The 12,512-nt window shown below is 42.5% G+C and overlaps 2 protein-coding genes across 4 annotated transcripts in view; both read left to right on the forward strand.

Moving 5' to 3' along the window:
• dock8 (dedicator of cytokinesis 8) overlaps positions 1-2,050 on the forward strand; it is a 49,952-nt gene extending 47,902 nt beyond the window's left edge. For both annotated transcript variants that reach the window (XM_070964122.1, XM_070964123.1), the window contains 2 exons: positions 951-1,121; positions 1,915-2,050. In XM_070964122.1, coding sequence (XP_070820223.1) covers positions 951-1,121; positions 1,915-1,966 — 223 coding nt within the window. In that variant the 3' untranslated portion in view covers positions 1,967-2,050. The remainder of the gene's footprint in view (positions 1-950; positions 1,122-1,914) is intronic.
• Positions 2,051-4,236: 2,186 nt separating this feature from the next.
• The window catches only part of aopep (aminopeptidase O (putative)), a 75,830-nt gene continuing 67,554 nt past the window's right edge, over positions 4,237-12,512 (forward strand). The window contains exons 1-6 of one of the 2 annotated variants that reach the window (XM_070965126.1): positions 4,237-4,265; positions 5,630-6,434; positions 6,842-7,011; positions 7,700-7,949; positions 8,772-8,985; positions 9,464-9,585. In XM_070965126.1, the coding sequence (XP_070821227.1) occupies positions 4,253-4,265; positions 5,630-6,434; positions 6,842-7,011; positions 7,700-7,949; positions 8,772-8,985; positions 9,464-9,585 (1,574 nt within the window). In that variant the 5' untranslated portion in view covers positions 4,237-4,252. Of the gene's footprint in view, positions 4,266-5,629; positions 6,435-6,841; positions 7,012-7,699; positions 7,950-8,771; positions 8,986-9,463; positions 9,586-12,512 lie in introns of those variants that run through there. The other variant, XM_070965127.1, reaches the window with a different exon arrangement.

The raw sequence follows: 12,512 nt of genomic DNA on the forward strand, positions 1-12,512 counted from the left end.
CGTGTTGCTGCCTTCTCGTCTTACTTCCCCTTTGCTCTTAATTTGGATTATCTGCCTTCAGCAACTGGCAAAGATGTGGGTGATCTTACAAATACACAAAGAGCCGTGCATATTTGTCATTAAAGAAAGCTCATTTAGTCGATTTTAAAATTAAGACACATAAATATTGTAGATACTCATGAGTTGAATTCATTTTTAAAAATTCAGATAGAGAGCTGCAGTACCAGGAGATGTTTTTATGGCTCGGCTTTTAATCTTGTGAACTGTCCTCAATGCTCTTTGCCCTCTGTATTTACTGTATACCGTTACACGGCACTGCAGTTTCCATATTACCCTCATTAAAAGCTAAGAGATAAACTCTGACATGTGTTAGCAATCACCCCAGTCTCTGATTTCCATCAGGCTGCTCTGTATGTTGGCCATTATACATGTCTTGATAGAGGACTACGGGGAGACCCCATACCTGCTTTCTGCTCTTAGTTCAGCTCAGATCTTGTGCCGCCCTCCTTCACCATGAAGCATTTTCCTTTTTATTTGTTAATCATTTATGATTCGGAGTTTTACATCTGCTGTTCCTTTTAACTGTGTTTGAAAACAGCCTTGAGGGTCACTCACAGTTTAATTCATATTCAAGCGGTGGTACTTAGAAAGATCTAATGGGTATATAGGAGTTTCTTACAGTCAAGTACATTGTAAGCTCATTTAGGCTTCATGCATGCAAAGGAGTCCAATTTATGTCAAGTAGTTAGAGGATGTTAGCACAAAACAGAGCAATGCATTTGTGAAGACTTGAGGGTATAGAGGGGATTACAGCAAGACTAGTTTGTGTAGAATCGTTGCTGAATATGTTTTTGAGTTTAACTCTATTGCTTTTTTTTTTTTTAATCTCATGGTTATTTAATAGCACACATAACGCTGATTCAAACCATGCTCTGCTCTCTGTCATGTAGGTGTGGTGAGGCCGTAGAGAAGAATAAGCACCTGATCACATCGGACCAGAAAGAGTACCAGCAGGAGCTGAAGAAGAACTACAACCGTCTGAGAGAGAGCCTGAGGCCCATGCTGGAGAGGAAGATTCCCGAGCTCTATAAGCCCATCATCAGGCCTCGGCTGGAGAACAGGTAAACGGGGCCACCAAGTCAAACAGCCAATACTGCTTTGACAAGAGATGTATCATTGATCTTTTCATCACTCCGTATGATTGCTGAGCCTAAAGGAAAGGCAGAACAAATGGAATTGAGCAGAGATCCATTCACAATGTCCGTGTCACCTCTACAAATATTGATAGCTGAGGCAGAGCCACAGTACACAGATTGAGTGTTTAACCAATTCCATGGCCAGATTGGACTATTACTAAAGGCTGATTGTGCTGAAGTGCTTTTCTGAGCAACTTTGATAATCCTGATGCACCTTGCGGCAGTGCTGAGGGATGAGCATGTATTTCAAAGGAATACCGAAGTCCTCTGGAAATCAGTTATTCTCAAGAGAGGATGAGGACTGATATTAACACTTGCAAAACAATGTGAAAATATTAGGAAAATAAAAAATCTGATTCTTGATATTTTAAAGTTTAAGAATATCTGATGACAACACAAATTGATATATACACATGAATATAAAAAAAGTATAAAGCAAGTTGCGATAACCTCAATATCTTACACTCAATCCTCTTGTGTATGATGATGACTAATACTGAAAACTTTGAGAGGCATCACAGTTGGTAAACAGTGAGTAATTGATATGAAAATTCCTATTTTTGTGCTTTGCTCATGGAAACATTTACCTTACATCTCTACTCCTACCTGCCCTGACTGTTACTCCTCCTCCTCCTCCTCATCGTCATCATTTCTCATCTTTCCCTTCTGTCTTCTTTCCCTCTTCCCTCATCCTTCCTCTGTCCTCTCCCTCTCACAGGGATTCCTTCAAACGTCTGAGTTTCCGCAGAGCTCCAGAGGAAAACTCCTGAGATGCCACAGCTCGTCAGAGAGAGAGAGAGAGAGAGAGAGAGAGAGAGAGAGAGAGAGAGAGAGAGAGAGAGAGAGAGAGAGAGAGAGAGAGAGAGAGAGAGAGAGAGAGAGAGAGAGAGAGAGAGAGAGAGAGAGAGAGAGGAAGGGGAGGCTGTCACACAGCCGACAGAGGAAAAGAGAAGATGAGATGAAAGGGGAGAAAAACGAGGAGAGGAACTGCTGGTGATACCCCTGCACTCCCCTGCGCAGGAAGTACATTGTGTCCACAATGGAGGACTCACAGTTTCTCAACATCCCAGCAGTGTTTATTAAAGCCTGCTGCATGTCAACTTTTATGATTTCACAGTTGTTCGTTACAGGAGGCAAAAGGAGAGTGAGCACATAGAATTAGGGAGGTGGGAATCTCAAGCAAAGTGTAGCTTATTGAGCATTTCACTGTAAAGTCTTCAGATGCTTTGGCTCTGTTGATTTTTTTTTTTTTAGATAACTTCAAGTCCTAATAATGCTGCAAACATTTCCTGTGGGTTTGTATAGAAGCAGAGTAGAGTCCCTCTCTCTGGCCCAGGGCCTGTATGTGTGCCAATAATGCTCGTGCTCTGTGCATATGCGTCTGTAGATGTGTGAATGGATGTGTGTTTATTCAGATAATGTTTGGAGTAGAAGATTTTGGTGCCAAACTGAAGTCACTTTGTGATGATAACTGATTCTGCTATGTGCTAAAGGGCCTTTGAAATTCCACTCTGGGCGTCTGTGCGTGACATGTGCCCGTTAGAGCAGCAAGCTTGTGCACTGGAAAAATAGACACAATTCCCTGTCTTAACTCTTTAAGCCAGTCTTGTCTTTTTATTGTTGGACATACAGCACCTGGCCATGTAGCTAATAGAGGAGTTTAACTTATTAAGAGTTATCTGATGGAACTTCACAGGAGGCAGATTAAATTACATGTGGCTTACCTCTGAATCCACATTTTGTATATAACATCACATCAGATAGTTACAAAGATGTTTACAAAGGTATGAAAAACTATTTTGCGTTTAATTTTATGGAAATGTATTTTTTAGATGAATAGAAGCAATAATGATATTAATTGGAAATATTATTCAGTAGGCAGGATTCAGTGACTAAGTGTACTGTAACAATCTCAGTGTATGTTCCAGTAGTTTCTGTACCTGTTTGTAAATAGACCACTTCCTACGATACACACGGTGCCAAATTTAATTCCTTATTTACTTAGGAACTGAGATAGGCTACTTCACTAGAAATGCAATATTTTAAAAAGTCTCTCCGCACAGCTGTGCTTTGCAGTGTGAACAGTGTTTACTGCATATTTCAGAATACATTCCAGAGGAGAAATTTACAACCTGATTTTATTTGACATCCATGAAACAGCTCATTTCATTGGTGTTATGCTGCAGCTTGTACTTTGTGTCAGTAATGTAAATGTGCTCAGCATTTCAAAAGTGGGTATACATTTTTCTGTACATTATTAATACTCACGTGTATATTGTTCGCTTCGTTTCCAGGTACATCTCTTATTTATGAACTGTTGAATGTTTTTAAAATGGCTAAATAAGATGAAAACAGTCAAACAGTGGGTGTATTAATTGTGAGAATTAAAATGTATACCTATTTTTGAAACTTGCAGTCTATTGCAGAAAGTTGGTGTCAGATATATTGGTGGCATTTCACCACTAGAGACTGCATTTATGTTTCTTTATCAGTTATGTCTTATGTTCATACTTGTGTTTTATTAAATGTGGAATTTTAACTTGTCAGGCATACAATGCTTGTGAAGCACCTGAATAAAAGTTAATATATGCAGATGTTGTCACCGTTGTGTGCAGTGACTATTTATAATAAATTCTTCTTCTTCTTCTTCTTCTTCTTCTTCTTCTTCTTCTTCTTCTTCTTATTATTATTATTATTATTATTATTATTATTATTATTATTATTATTATTGTTAGTAATTAATTGCAGACTTATATTTAATTTTCAAGTCATGAAAATGCCATACCATCACTACAATTACTTCTAATTTCTAGTTTTATCCACATTTTAGGGTTACACTTTTCTCTATCTCAGCATTATGATCATTACAGTTTATTCAACTTCTCACTGATTAATAACGTTTATCTGGTAAACATCCTTTTGGTCCATCAATCTTAGATAAACTGAATACATACTATGAACATCACAGCGAGTTTAAAAGGCGGGAAGAGCGTGAGGGAAAGACTACAATCTGCCGCTGTCGCGTCGATGTGACGACATCACTGCGCGCCGTCGACATGCCGGATACAGGTCAGTTGAAGATTTCATTCACAGCAAACGTCTGCTTGTGATTCCCAGCGTCGTTTGTGTATAGTTGCTTTTCGGCGTGTTGTTAAATACATCGTAAGCTGCAGTGAAGCGTGTTTATTTCTGGCGGCGCCGCTGTTTGTCGTTTCGGACGTTGAGTTTTGAATAGCAGACTAAAGACTTGTAAAGTGAGCAAAACTCTCTCGTGCCAAACTCGCAACTAGCTTCACATCGCCTTTAAATTTAAAGCTCAGGCGTTGATTCAAAATGACTGGTCTTTTTGTGCTGTCTTTAATGAGTCACAACGTTTTACTCCGCTGTCACATGACTTCATGTTTGTCAAGGTGCTTAACCATGACTTAAAGTTGATAAACATGTTTGCTCTTTAGTCTGTAAAGTAACGAAACTAAAGTGACGGCTCACCTTGATAATGGGAGCAGTAACGTTGCCTTCTGTTTGGTCTAACTTTAGCATGCATGAAAGGTTAAGTCTGACCTGTTTTGCCTGTAAGGACACTGTATGCGTCCTGACGTGCCACAGTTCAAACGTTCACAAGAGTCTCTTTAGTAAACCTTAATCTCTATATTTATTCCTCCAAGCCCATTGCAACACATTTCAAAACTCTTGGAGCCACTCTTTTGTTATTCAATTCCATAGTAATAGTATGAAGAAATAAAGTCAACATAATCGCAACAATACTCACTTCAGCAGCATTGTTGGAACCGTAGTGGTCGTACAGGTCAGAGTTTGGTACTTTTAGCCAGCCAGTAATGGGTGACATTAAGGTTTTTCTGCCTTTTCCTGTTGCTGTTTTTCTGTGCATGTAGTTTTATGAATATACTCATGCACCGAATAACCTCTGAGGATTTCCTGCTGTAAATGGTAATTGCACATATGTCTTGCCAAGCCTGCTACATGCCCCAAGCAGGCTAAATGGAAAGATTGTGACAGCAAAAGCTCTCATATACTGTACAGCAGGAGAGCTTTAATATAGGCCACTGCAGACAGTTAGCCGTTCCTGGTGCTGGGCTGAGGTGCTTTCCTATTACTGCTGTCTTAACACAGATCAAAATGGGGGTCATGAAATGCTTTCCTGTTTGGAAACATATGTGGAATGTGTCAACAGATGGAGTTTGATACTTAAGTTTGAGTTGAGCATACAGACCCTGACAGATTTGGCTTCATTGCGGTGCACTGGCAGAGCTCTTAATTCGCAAATTAAAGTAAGTACCTCAGCCCACAGGAAGCTATAGTTTAGTAGTTTTGTCTGAAACTTGGATAAATGTAGTCTCATTCAATTTGCAACTCAAAAGTTTGTAACTCTAAAAACATAAATAAATAAAGCTTTATTTCTGTTGTTGAGGAAGGTGGTGGTCACATGGAGCCAGACGGGGACCTAGACCCTGACACAGATGACCTTCCACTCCGGGCCAATACTAACCACATACTTGTCAGACACTATGCGCTGGACCTGACTGTTCATTTTGACAGGAACGTCATCAGCGGTAGTGTTGTTCTGTTCCTGGAGCCTTGCCTTGGACTGGGGACTAAGGCTGAGGATGACATTGGACAAGGAACTGGTGTGGGAGCTGGCACTGTAGAGCCTGGAGGGAGTCAGGATGGGACTGGGAAGACTACGACAAGGATGGAGGACATGTGTGGCACCAGAGAAAGAGATGGAGCTGAATTTCAGGCTGTGTCTGGGGTTGAGTCACAGACCGCAGCTAAAACCGAAACTATTCAGTCTTCACATTTGTGGGAAACCACCAGTGACGATGATTTCACCTTAGTGCTGGACTGCTGTGACCTGGATGTGTCAAAGGTTGAAGAGGTGGACATCACCGCTGTGTCAGCCATATCTGGCCTCGTACCAGGGGTTGCATCTGAGAGGTCAGGGGACAGTTCAGGGAACCCACAAGCAACCTCTATCCAGAACCTTTTTTCCATGCCCTCTAGCCAATGGAAGCAGAGGAACCAGCTCTTTTCCCTGTGTAGCCGTGCGGCTGGTATTCAGGATGGCAGCTCACTGCATTTTCATAGAGACCGATGGAGTCTGCAGGTGAGGAAAACGGGGGTTGCGTCGCCTCAGGAGTTCCCTCATGCCCTCAGGATCTGCTATAAGACGAGGCCGACAGGAGGCTCTGTGAGGTGGACTAAAGACCAGGACGGCAGGTTCGTCTCAGGATGCAAAACGTTCAATAAAACAGCAATTTCACTGTATGATTAGTCTCCCTCTCAGAGATTTTAAAACTGGCAACTGGCGCCACATCTGCTCTGATTTCTGCCACTCGAATTACAGTGTAATGTTCTGAGCTTGCCGCGTTAGAATAGAATAATTCTGATTCATTAATTCACAAAAAGATGCCTCAGGCTGTTATAGTCTGTTTTGTGTATGGATGATTTAAGTGTGTGTGTGTGTGTGTGTGTGTGTGTGTGTGTGTGTGTGTGTGTGTGTGTGTGTGTCTGTGTGTGTGTGTGTGTGTGTGTGTCTGTGTGTGTGTGTCTGTGCGCACATTTGGTGGATCCTTTGAGCATTGAAAAGAGGGTTGTTTATAGTTTACCATTGTTTACCCTTCCAGGGTGTGTGTTTACACTGCCGGCTCTCCCATCAACAATCGAGCCCTCTTCCCCTGCCAGGAGCCGCCTGTTGCCATGTCAACATGGCAGGCAACAGTACGGGCCCCCAGCGAGTGTGTGGTTTTGATGAGTGGGGAGGAGCAGACTGTACCTATTGAGGACGGGGACACACGTAAGCACACTAGCATACGATACCTTCTGTCTGTAGACCCTTGATTAGAAAATGTTTCTTATAGTTAATTGACTATTGGTTCAAAAATTATAAAGCATCTTTCCTCAATACATGTTTGTTTCTAGTGTCAAGTATTGTAAATTGGCAATGAATGCTTGGTAATAAATGTATTTAGGCTTGTCTAAATTGTTTCCTGATCTAAACAAGGAAATCAGACAGCTTTGCCAAGTTTTAACTGCATTTAGGCCACGTTCTTGTACAGCTGCTTGTGTTGAGATGGCATTGAACACTGATGCATGTGAGGAATTTGGCTTTGTTAAATGAAAAAGGAGATTGTAGAGAATCATGCAAGCTATTGAAAAGTTCTTAAATTACTGGGGCCTGGACTTGAGTATCAACTGAACCAATCAGAGCTTTGCACTGTAGGAGGATTAAGAATCACAGCATTTTCTTGCTGGATCAGAGCCAAACGGATACATGTGGGTGAGATTAATGCATCTGTACAGGTTGATCTGTGCCACCTGAAATGTTGGCATGCATCGCTCTCTACTGATGAGCAAAGACCAAACAGAAAATGAATATTTACTCCAACTTTTTCCTTGATTTCTCCCTCCTCGCTCTCTGTTATCTAAACTCCACTTTTGGCATTTTTATCGTTTCTGTCCCCCCCATCCTCTTCTGTCTACAGGTTTAATCTGGAATTACTACGTCACCATGCCAATGCCTGCCTCCACCTTCACCTTGGCAGTGGGCCACTGGCGCCAAGTCACTGTAGAAATTCCCCCAGCATTGGAAGCAGGGGTGAGGGACAGGACAGACTGTGGCAATCTGGCCAAACTTGGGGCTGCACCTCGGGAGTGGACTGAGGCTGAGCTCGTGTCTGGACTTGGAAGCTCTACCAGCCAAGTAGTAAAGGACTCTCCACTCCAGACTGGCAGGTATTTTATTGTTTTTCCTGTGTTCTTTTCTTCTTGTAAGACCTCCTTCTCTCCAGACTGTTATTAACCCAAGTCTGGCCCTTTAGCATTCCATGGTCAAACTTTCCTCTCGCCATACCAAAAATGGTGTAGGTGAAGTTAGTGTGATGGATAGAGTGTAGCACTCAATCAGCTTTTTATGACAAGTGCCTTAAAGCTTGCACCAAAGTACACTGGGCTCAATTATCTTTGGAGACTGAAAAAGTAAAGCTGACATAAATTTTATGGAGGTACAGGATATAGAGTGGAGACTGGGGCATTAGAGAGGCCTGGCTCGCTGTGGGCTGTCCAGGGTTGGGCTGGGGTCTCCCTCTCTGCTGGCCAGCAGGTTGGCAGTTCTGCCAGTGGTTTCCAGTAATCCTCCTCCTCCCCTCACAGTTTTCCTCCAGCAGCAGCACAGCTGTAGCCTGCTGCAGACCCCAGGAATCTCCCACTACAAGGAAGGCCTTTATTTTCAGTGAATGGCTGGAAGGAAACTTGGATGTCGTTCGAAAACCTTTGGAACAGTCCTGATGCTGAGGATGGAGTTAGTGCTGGATATTGGATTTAGAGTGACTGAGATTGCATGTCGGCACCTAGATATTTTTGGGATCACTGTGGTTTGCTTTTGTGACGTATATATACACCATATTTCCACTGCTTTCATTTCCATGCAGCGGGACACATTGTACCATATTTGGTCCACCACCTCAAGAACTGTGTATTCTTTCAATAAGAAATTTCATTAAATTGCCGTTATTAACCTTGGATTAAACTTTTCTTCCCCGTTTTAATCTGCTACAGCGGAGACCAGACCACCCGCTCAGGCTCTGCATTCTGTTACTCTTCCCTTGAGGATGACGGGCTCTCTGTAACTGATTACTCAGGCATGGTGGATGACGGCATCTCTTGTTCCCATGGCGACTACCCTTGCCGATTTGCTGAGCGGTCGGCTAGGTCCCAGCGGGTGATTCCACACCGTGTGTTTGGCCCTGTCTGCTTGCTGCGGAAGGCCCAGGTGGAGTTTTGACGAAGAGCCACGGAGACTTGAGCTAATTATATTTTATATGATAAGAAGAGACAGTTATCATCAGTTAATGTTTGCATCATTATGCCAGAGGTTTTCAACTGCTATCTCTTGGTAGAAGGGTGAAAGTACGAGACAGTATTCACACGAGGGCCACTTATAACATTCCTCATACTCTAAATGTGAATTTCTAACTGGAAGAACACTGTTAAGTCAAAAGCTTTTGCCCATTTAGTTAATTCTGAGCTGACAGTGCCTGTTAGAACACTGTCAGCTTAAACTTAAACTTACTACTTCTAGATATTCTCTGAACTGGACCACATTGAACCATCATAGATACACACAACTATGTGGAAGAACAAATATGTGTTTGTACTCATAATATGTCCTAATAAACTATTATATCCTATGCATCTGCATTAAATACAAATATCTAATTCAGGAAAAACTTGTTGCTCTCCTTTTGCAGACTGTCCTCCAGCTGTTGCCTCGATGTTTGGCTGCAGCCCACGATGCTCTGGGGGTTCATCCATTTCCCCGCCTTGATGTTCTCATCGTCCCAGCAGGGTTCTCCAGTCTGGGCATGGCCAGGTAATGACACCTAGGTCGTTGGTAGGATGGGGGAAGGTGTAGATTGGGGAAGCAAGTTAGGAAGACGAGTTGTGAACAGGTTTCTAAGTTCAAATGTTGTTGACAGAGTAGGTACATTTTAGAGGTATTTTGCATATTAGGTGTTCAAGGAATTAATGGCAAAGGATTAAAATCCTCCTGTGGGTTTTAAGGATGGTAGTTATATCTATGGGTTCGTTACTACAAGAGATAACTTCCACATTACACAATAAGGATCCATTGTTAATGCAAAATATTCAATGGAGCAGCTTTAAGATTTTGGAGTTGTGCCTTTGCATTGTTTCTGTTTTCTATTTATGTAGGTGTATGCTGGCCAGTTTTTGGACAATAATTTACAAGTTGTAAAGAAACAGAACATCAAAGATTTGCCACAACAAAGCTTTAGCCAGCACTTTATTATTCTTCAACTTTATCCTGCTGCTTCTGGTTTGGTTTTCTGGGCTGTGTGATTAATGGCATACTTCACATTTCAAAACCCCCTCACTCTGTCTCAGTCTTCTTTGTGGTGATCTTCCACACTGGAATCACTTTATTAAAGAATTAAAGAGTCCAACCATAACTCCCTCTAAACTCTGCAGTCACTTGTCATCCTTTCTTTTTTCCCTCAACATAACCACTTTCAACACAGCCTGTGGGACTTTTCTTCTGACATTTAGGATGTCCATGGCCTTCATAAAAGGATGCATTTCAGTTATGAATTTGACATGGAATGCTGCCTCTATTAAGTGTTTGTTTGTTTTTTATCAGCAAGAAAAATCACATTAAAATACTCGAGCAACACTAGATTTAAACCAGACAAAATGTAAACACATGAAAGTAGGCAGACAAAGCAGTCTTCAGCCTCTACTTACAACCTTTTCCCATACAACCTTGTCTTCTTTCATCGGCCTATAATTAACCCTCTGCTTTTCATGACGTTTTCTATTCCCTCTGTTCCCTCATCCCTTTTTAAAATGCTACTCCTCCCTTCCCTCATCCTGTTTCCAAAACTCACCGCCTCTTTCTTCCTCCATCCCTTTTTCCATTCCAATCAGCTCTTTTACTGCAATGACCTCCTGCCACTTATCGTAAACTATTCACATTTTTTAAGATATATGTATGTGAAGTCGACACTCTCAGCCAAGTCAGTCCAGTTTACACTGTACTTTCTCCATCCCTCCCTCCAAACATAACATGGCTCTTCCTTCTTCCTTAATTCATTTTACTTAAAGACCCCGAAACCCTCACCCCAAACCCTGACTCTCTTGATGAGAGAGGTGGCTAACCTCTTCTCTGGGCACAGCGTCATTGACTCACTCAATAGGCTGCTGTGTTATACAGTATCTTTTCTGTTTTTCTGCCAGCAGAGGTTTCAGGTGGTCTGCATGCTCTCTGCCCCACACTAGACCTGTGTGTATTTATATATGTATGTTTGTGTGCAGTTTTAGTGGAGGTTTGAGGGAAGATGAGTAGGCGCAAAGCCACAGGATTACAGATTCACTGTCCTATGCACGATAGGTAATTCTCCTCTATGTATTTCTTTGTTCTCACTTTTTTCCCCTCCACTCACTTTCCATATTTATCCCACTTTTATGACCTTCCTTTCCCGTTTTCTATCGTCCTTCTGTCCTGAGAATCTGTACTGTCCAGCTTCTGTCACGTCTTCACCCTTCACTGTCTCTTATTCTTCTCTTTTCACCTCCCAACTTAGTTTTTCTCTTTGCCCTCATAATATCCCTAAATCTCCCTGTGTCCCCTGTGTTTGCCATCGTTCTCTGTCCCCTCCACTTCTGTGTGCGGTCGATCACTCTTCAGGCTGGCCTCTAGCATTCTAGTAATAGTTTCTCTGGAAATCTAGTTTCATATTTTCTCTGCAATATAGTACTTTCAGCTGGCAAAGAAGTCATATGAATGAAGTTTAAATTAGAAATTGCGAGAAAATGAAGACCATCAATGACTGGCCTTTTTTAAACTTGTGTTGATAAAGTAAACTGATTAGGGTGGTCAGTGAACGTTGTCCCTGTGTCTGCGGTCTGAAACCACCGTCTCTCTTTCTCTCTGTCTGCCTTTTTCCTCTCCCCCGGCGGCCTCCCTGGAGAATAGTGCCCCAGACAGGATATGAGCTCATACCTGAATATGTATTCCGTGTGAATTTCTGACGGTATAGCCAAAAGGGGTCTCAATCAGAGATATTTTGAAGGGTGCAGAGCGACAACAGGGCCGCAATCTGGACCTAGTTCTCAACTCTGCATACTTATTTTGACTACTTCACATAAAATACAGAGCTGTCTTTGATCTACAGAAATCTTTCCCCTCCATCTTGTGAAAATCTGTCTCCCTGCTGTATTTATTTTGAACGGACATCAAGTGCACACAGAGGCTGTTCTGCTGTGGCTGTTGCCTGACGGATGTTTTCTTTCCCTTATGAGGATAACTCCCAGGCACTTATCCCTCTTGCCCTGCATGCTTAGACTCCAGTTAGCCGCAGATGACAGAGAAGAGATTTAGGGCCTTCATTAAGCTTCAGACAGCACCTGCACTGACTCCCTATAAAACTCTGCATGGGCCTTAACCCAATGTCAGCTCACTGCATCCTTCCCTCAGTGCAGGTGGTTCAGTCCTGCATGCCTCCACACTTAACCACGGGGTTGTGCCATATGAAGGCAGGGAGGTCAACCAAAATGGAAGCGTAGATTGAGATGGAGATGAGAGGGAGATGAAGAGGGTAAAGGCGGGGTTCACGACAGGCCAGCGGACCCCCAGGATGTGGGAGAGGATGTGTGGATTATTCCCAGCAACAAAAGCCATTAGCCCCTGGAAAGACTTCAGAGACTGGTGCTATTTAATCTAGAGATTGGGAGGTATGTGGGCCCCAGTGCTTGGGACCAAGCCAAGTGCCGTTTTTGTGC

Source organism: Chaetodon trifascialis, chromosome 6, assembly GCF_039877785.1.
Source record: "Chaetodon trifascialis isolate fChaTrf1 chromosome 6, fChaTrf1.hap1, whole genome shotgun sequence".
In the NCBI taxonomy this organism is placed as follows: Eukaryota; Metazoa; Chordata; class Actinopteri; order Chaetodontiformes; family Chaetodontidae; genus Chaetodon; species Chaetodon trifascialis.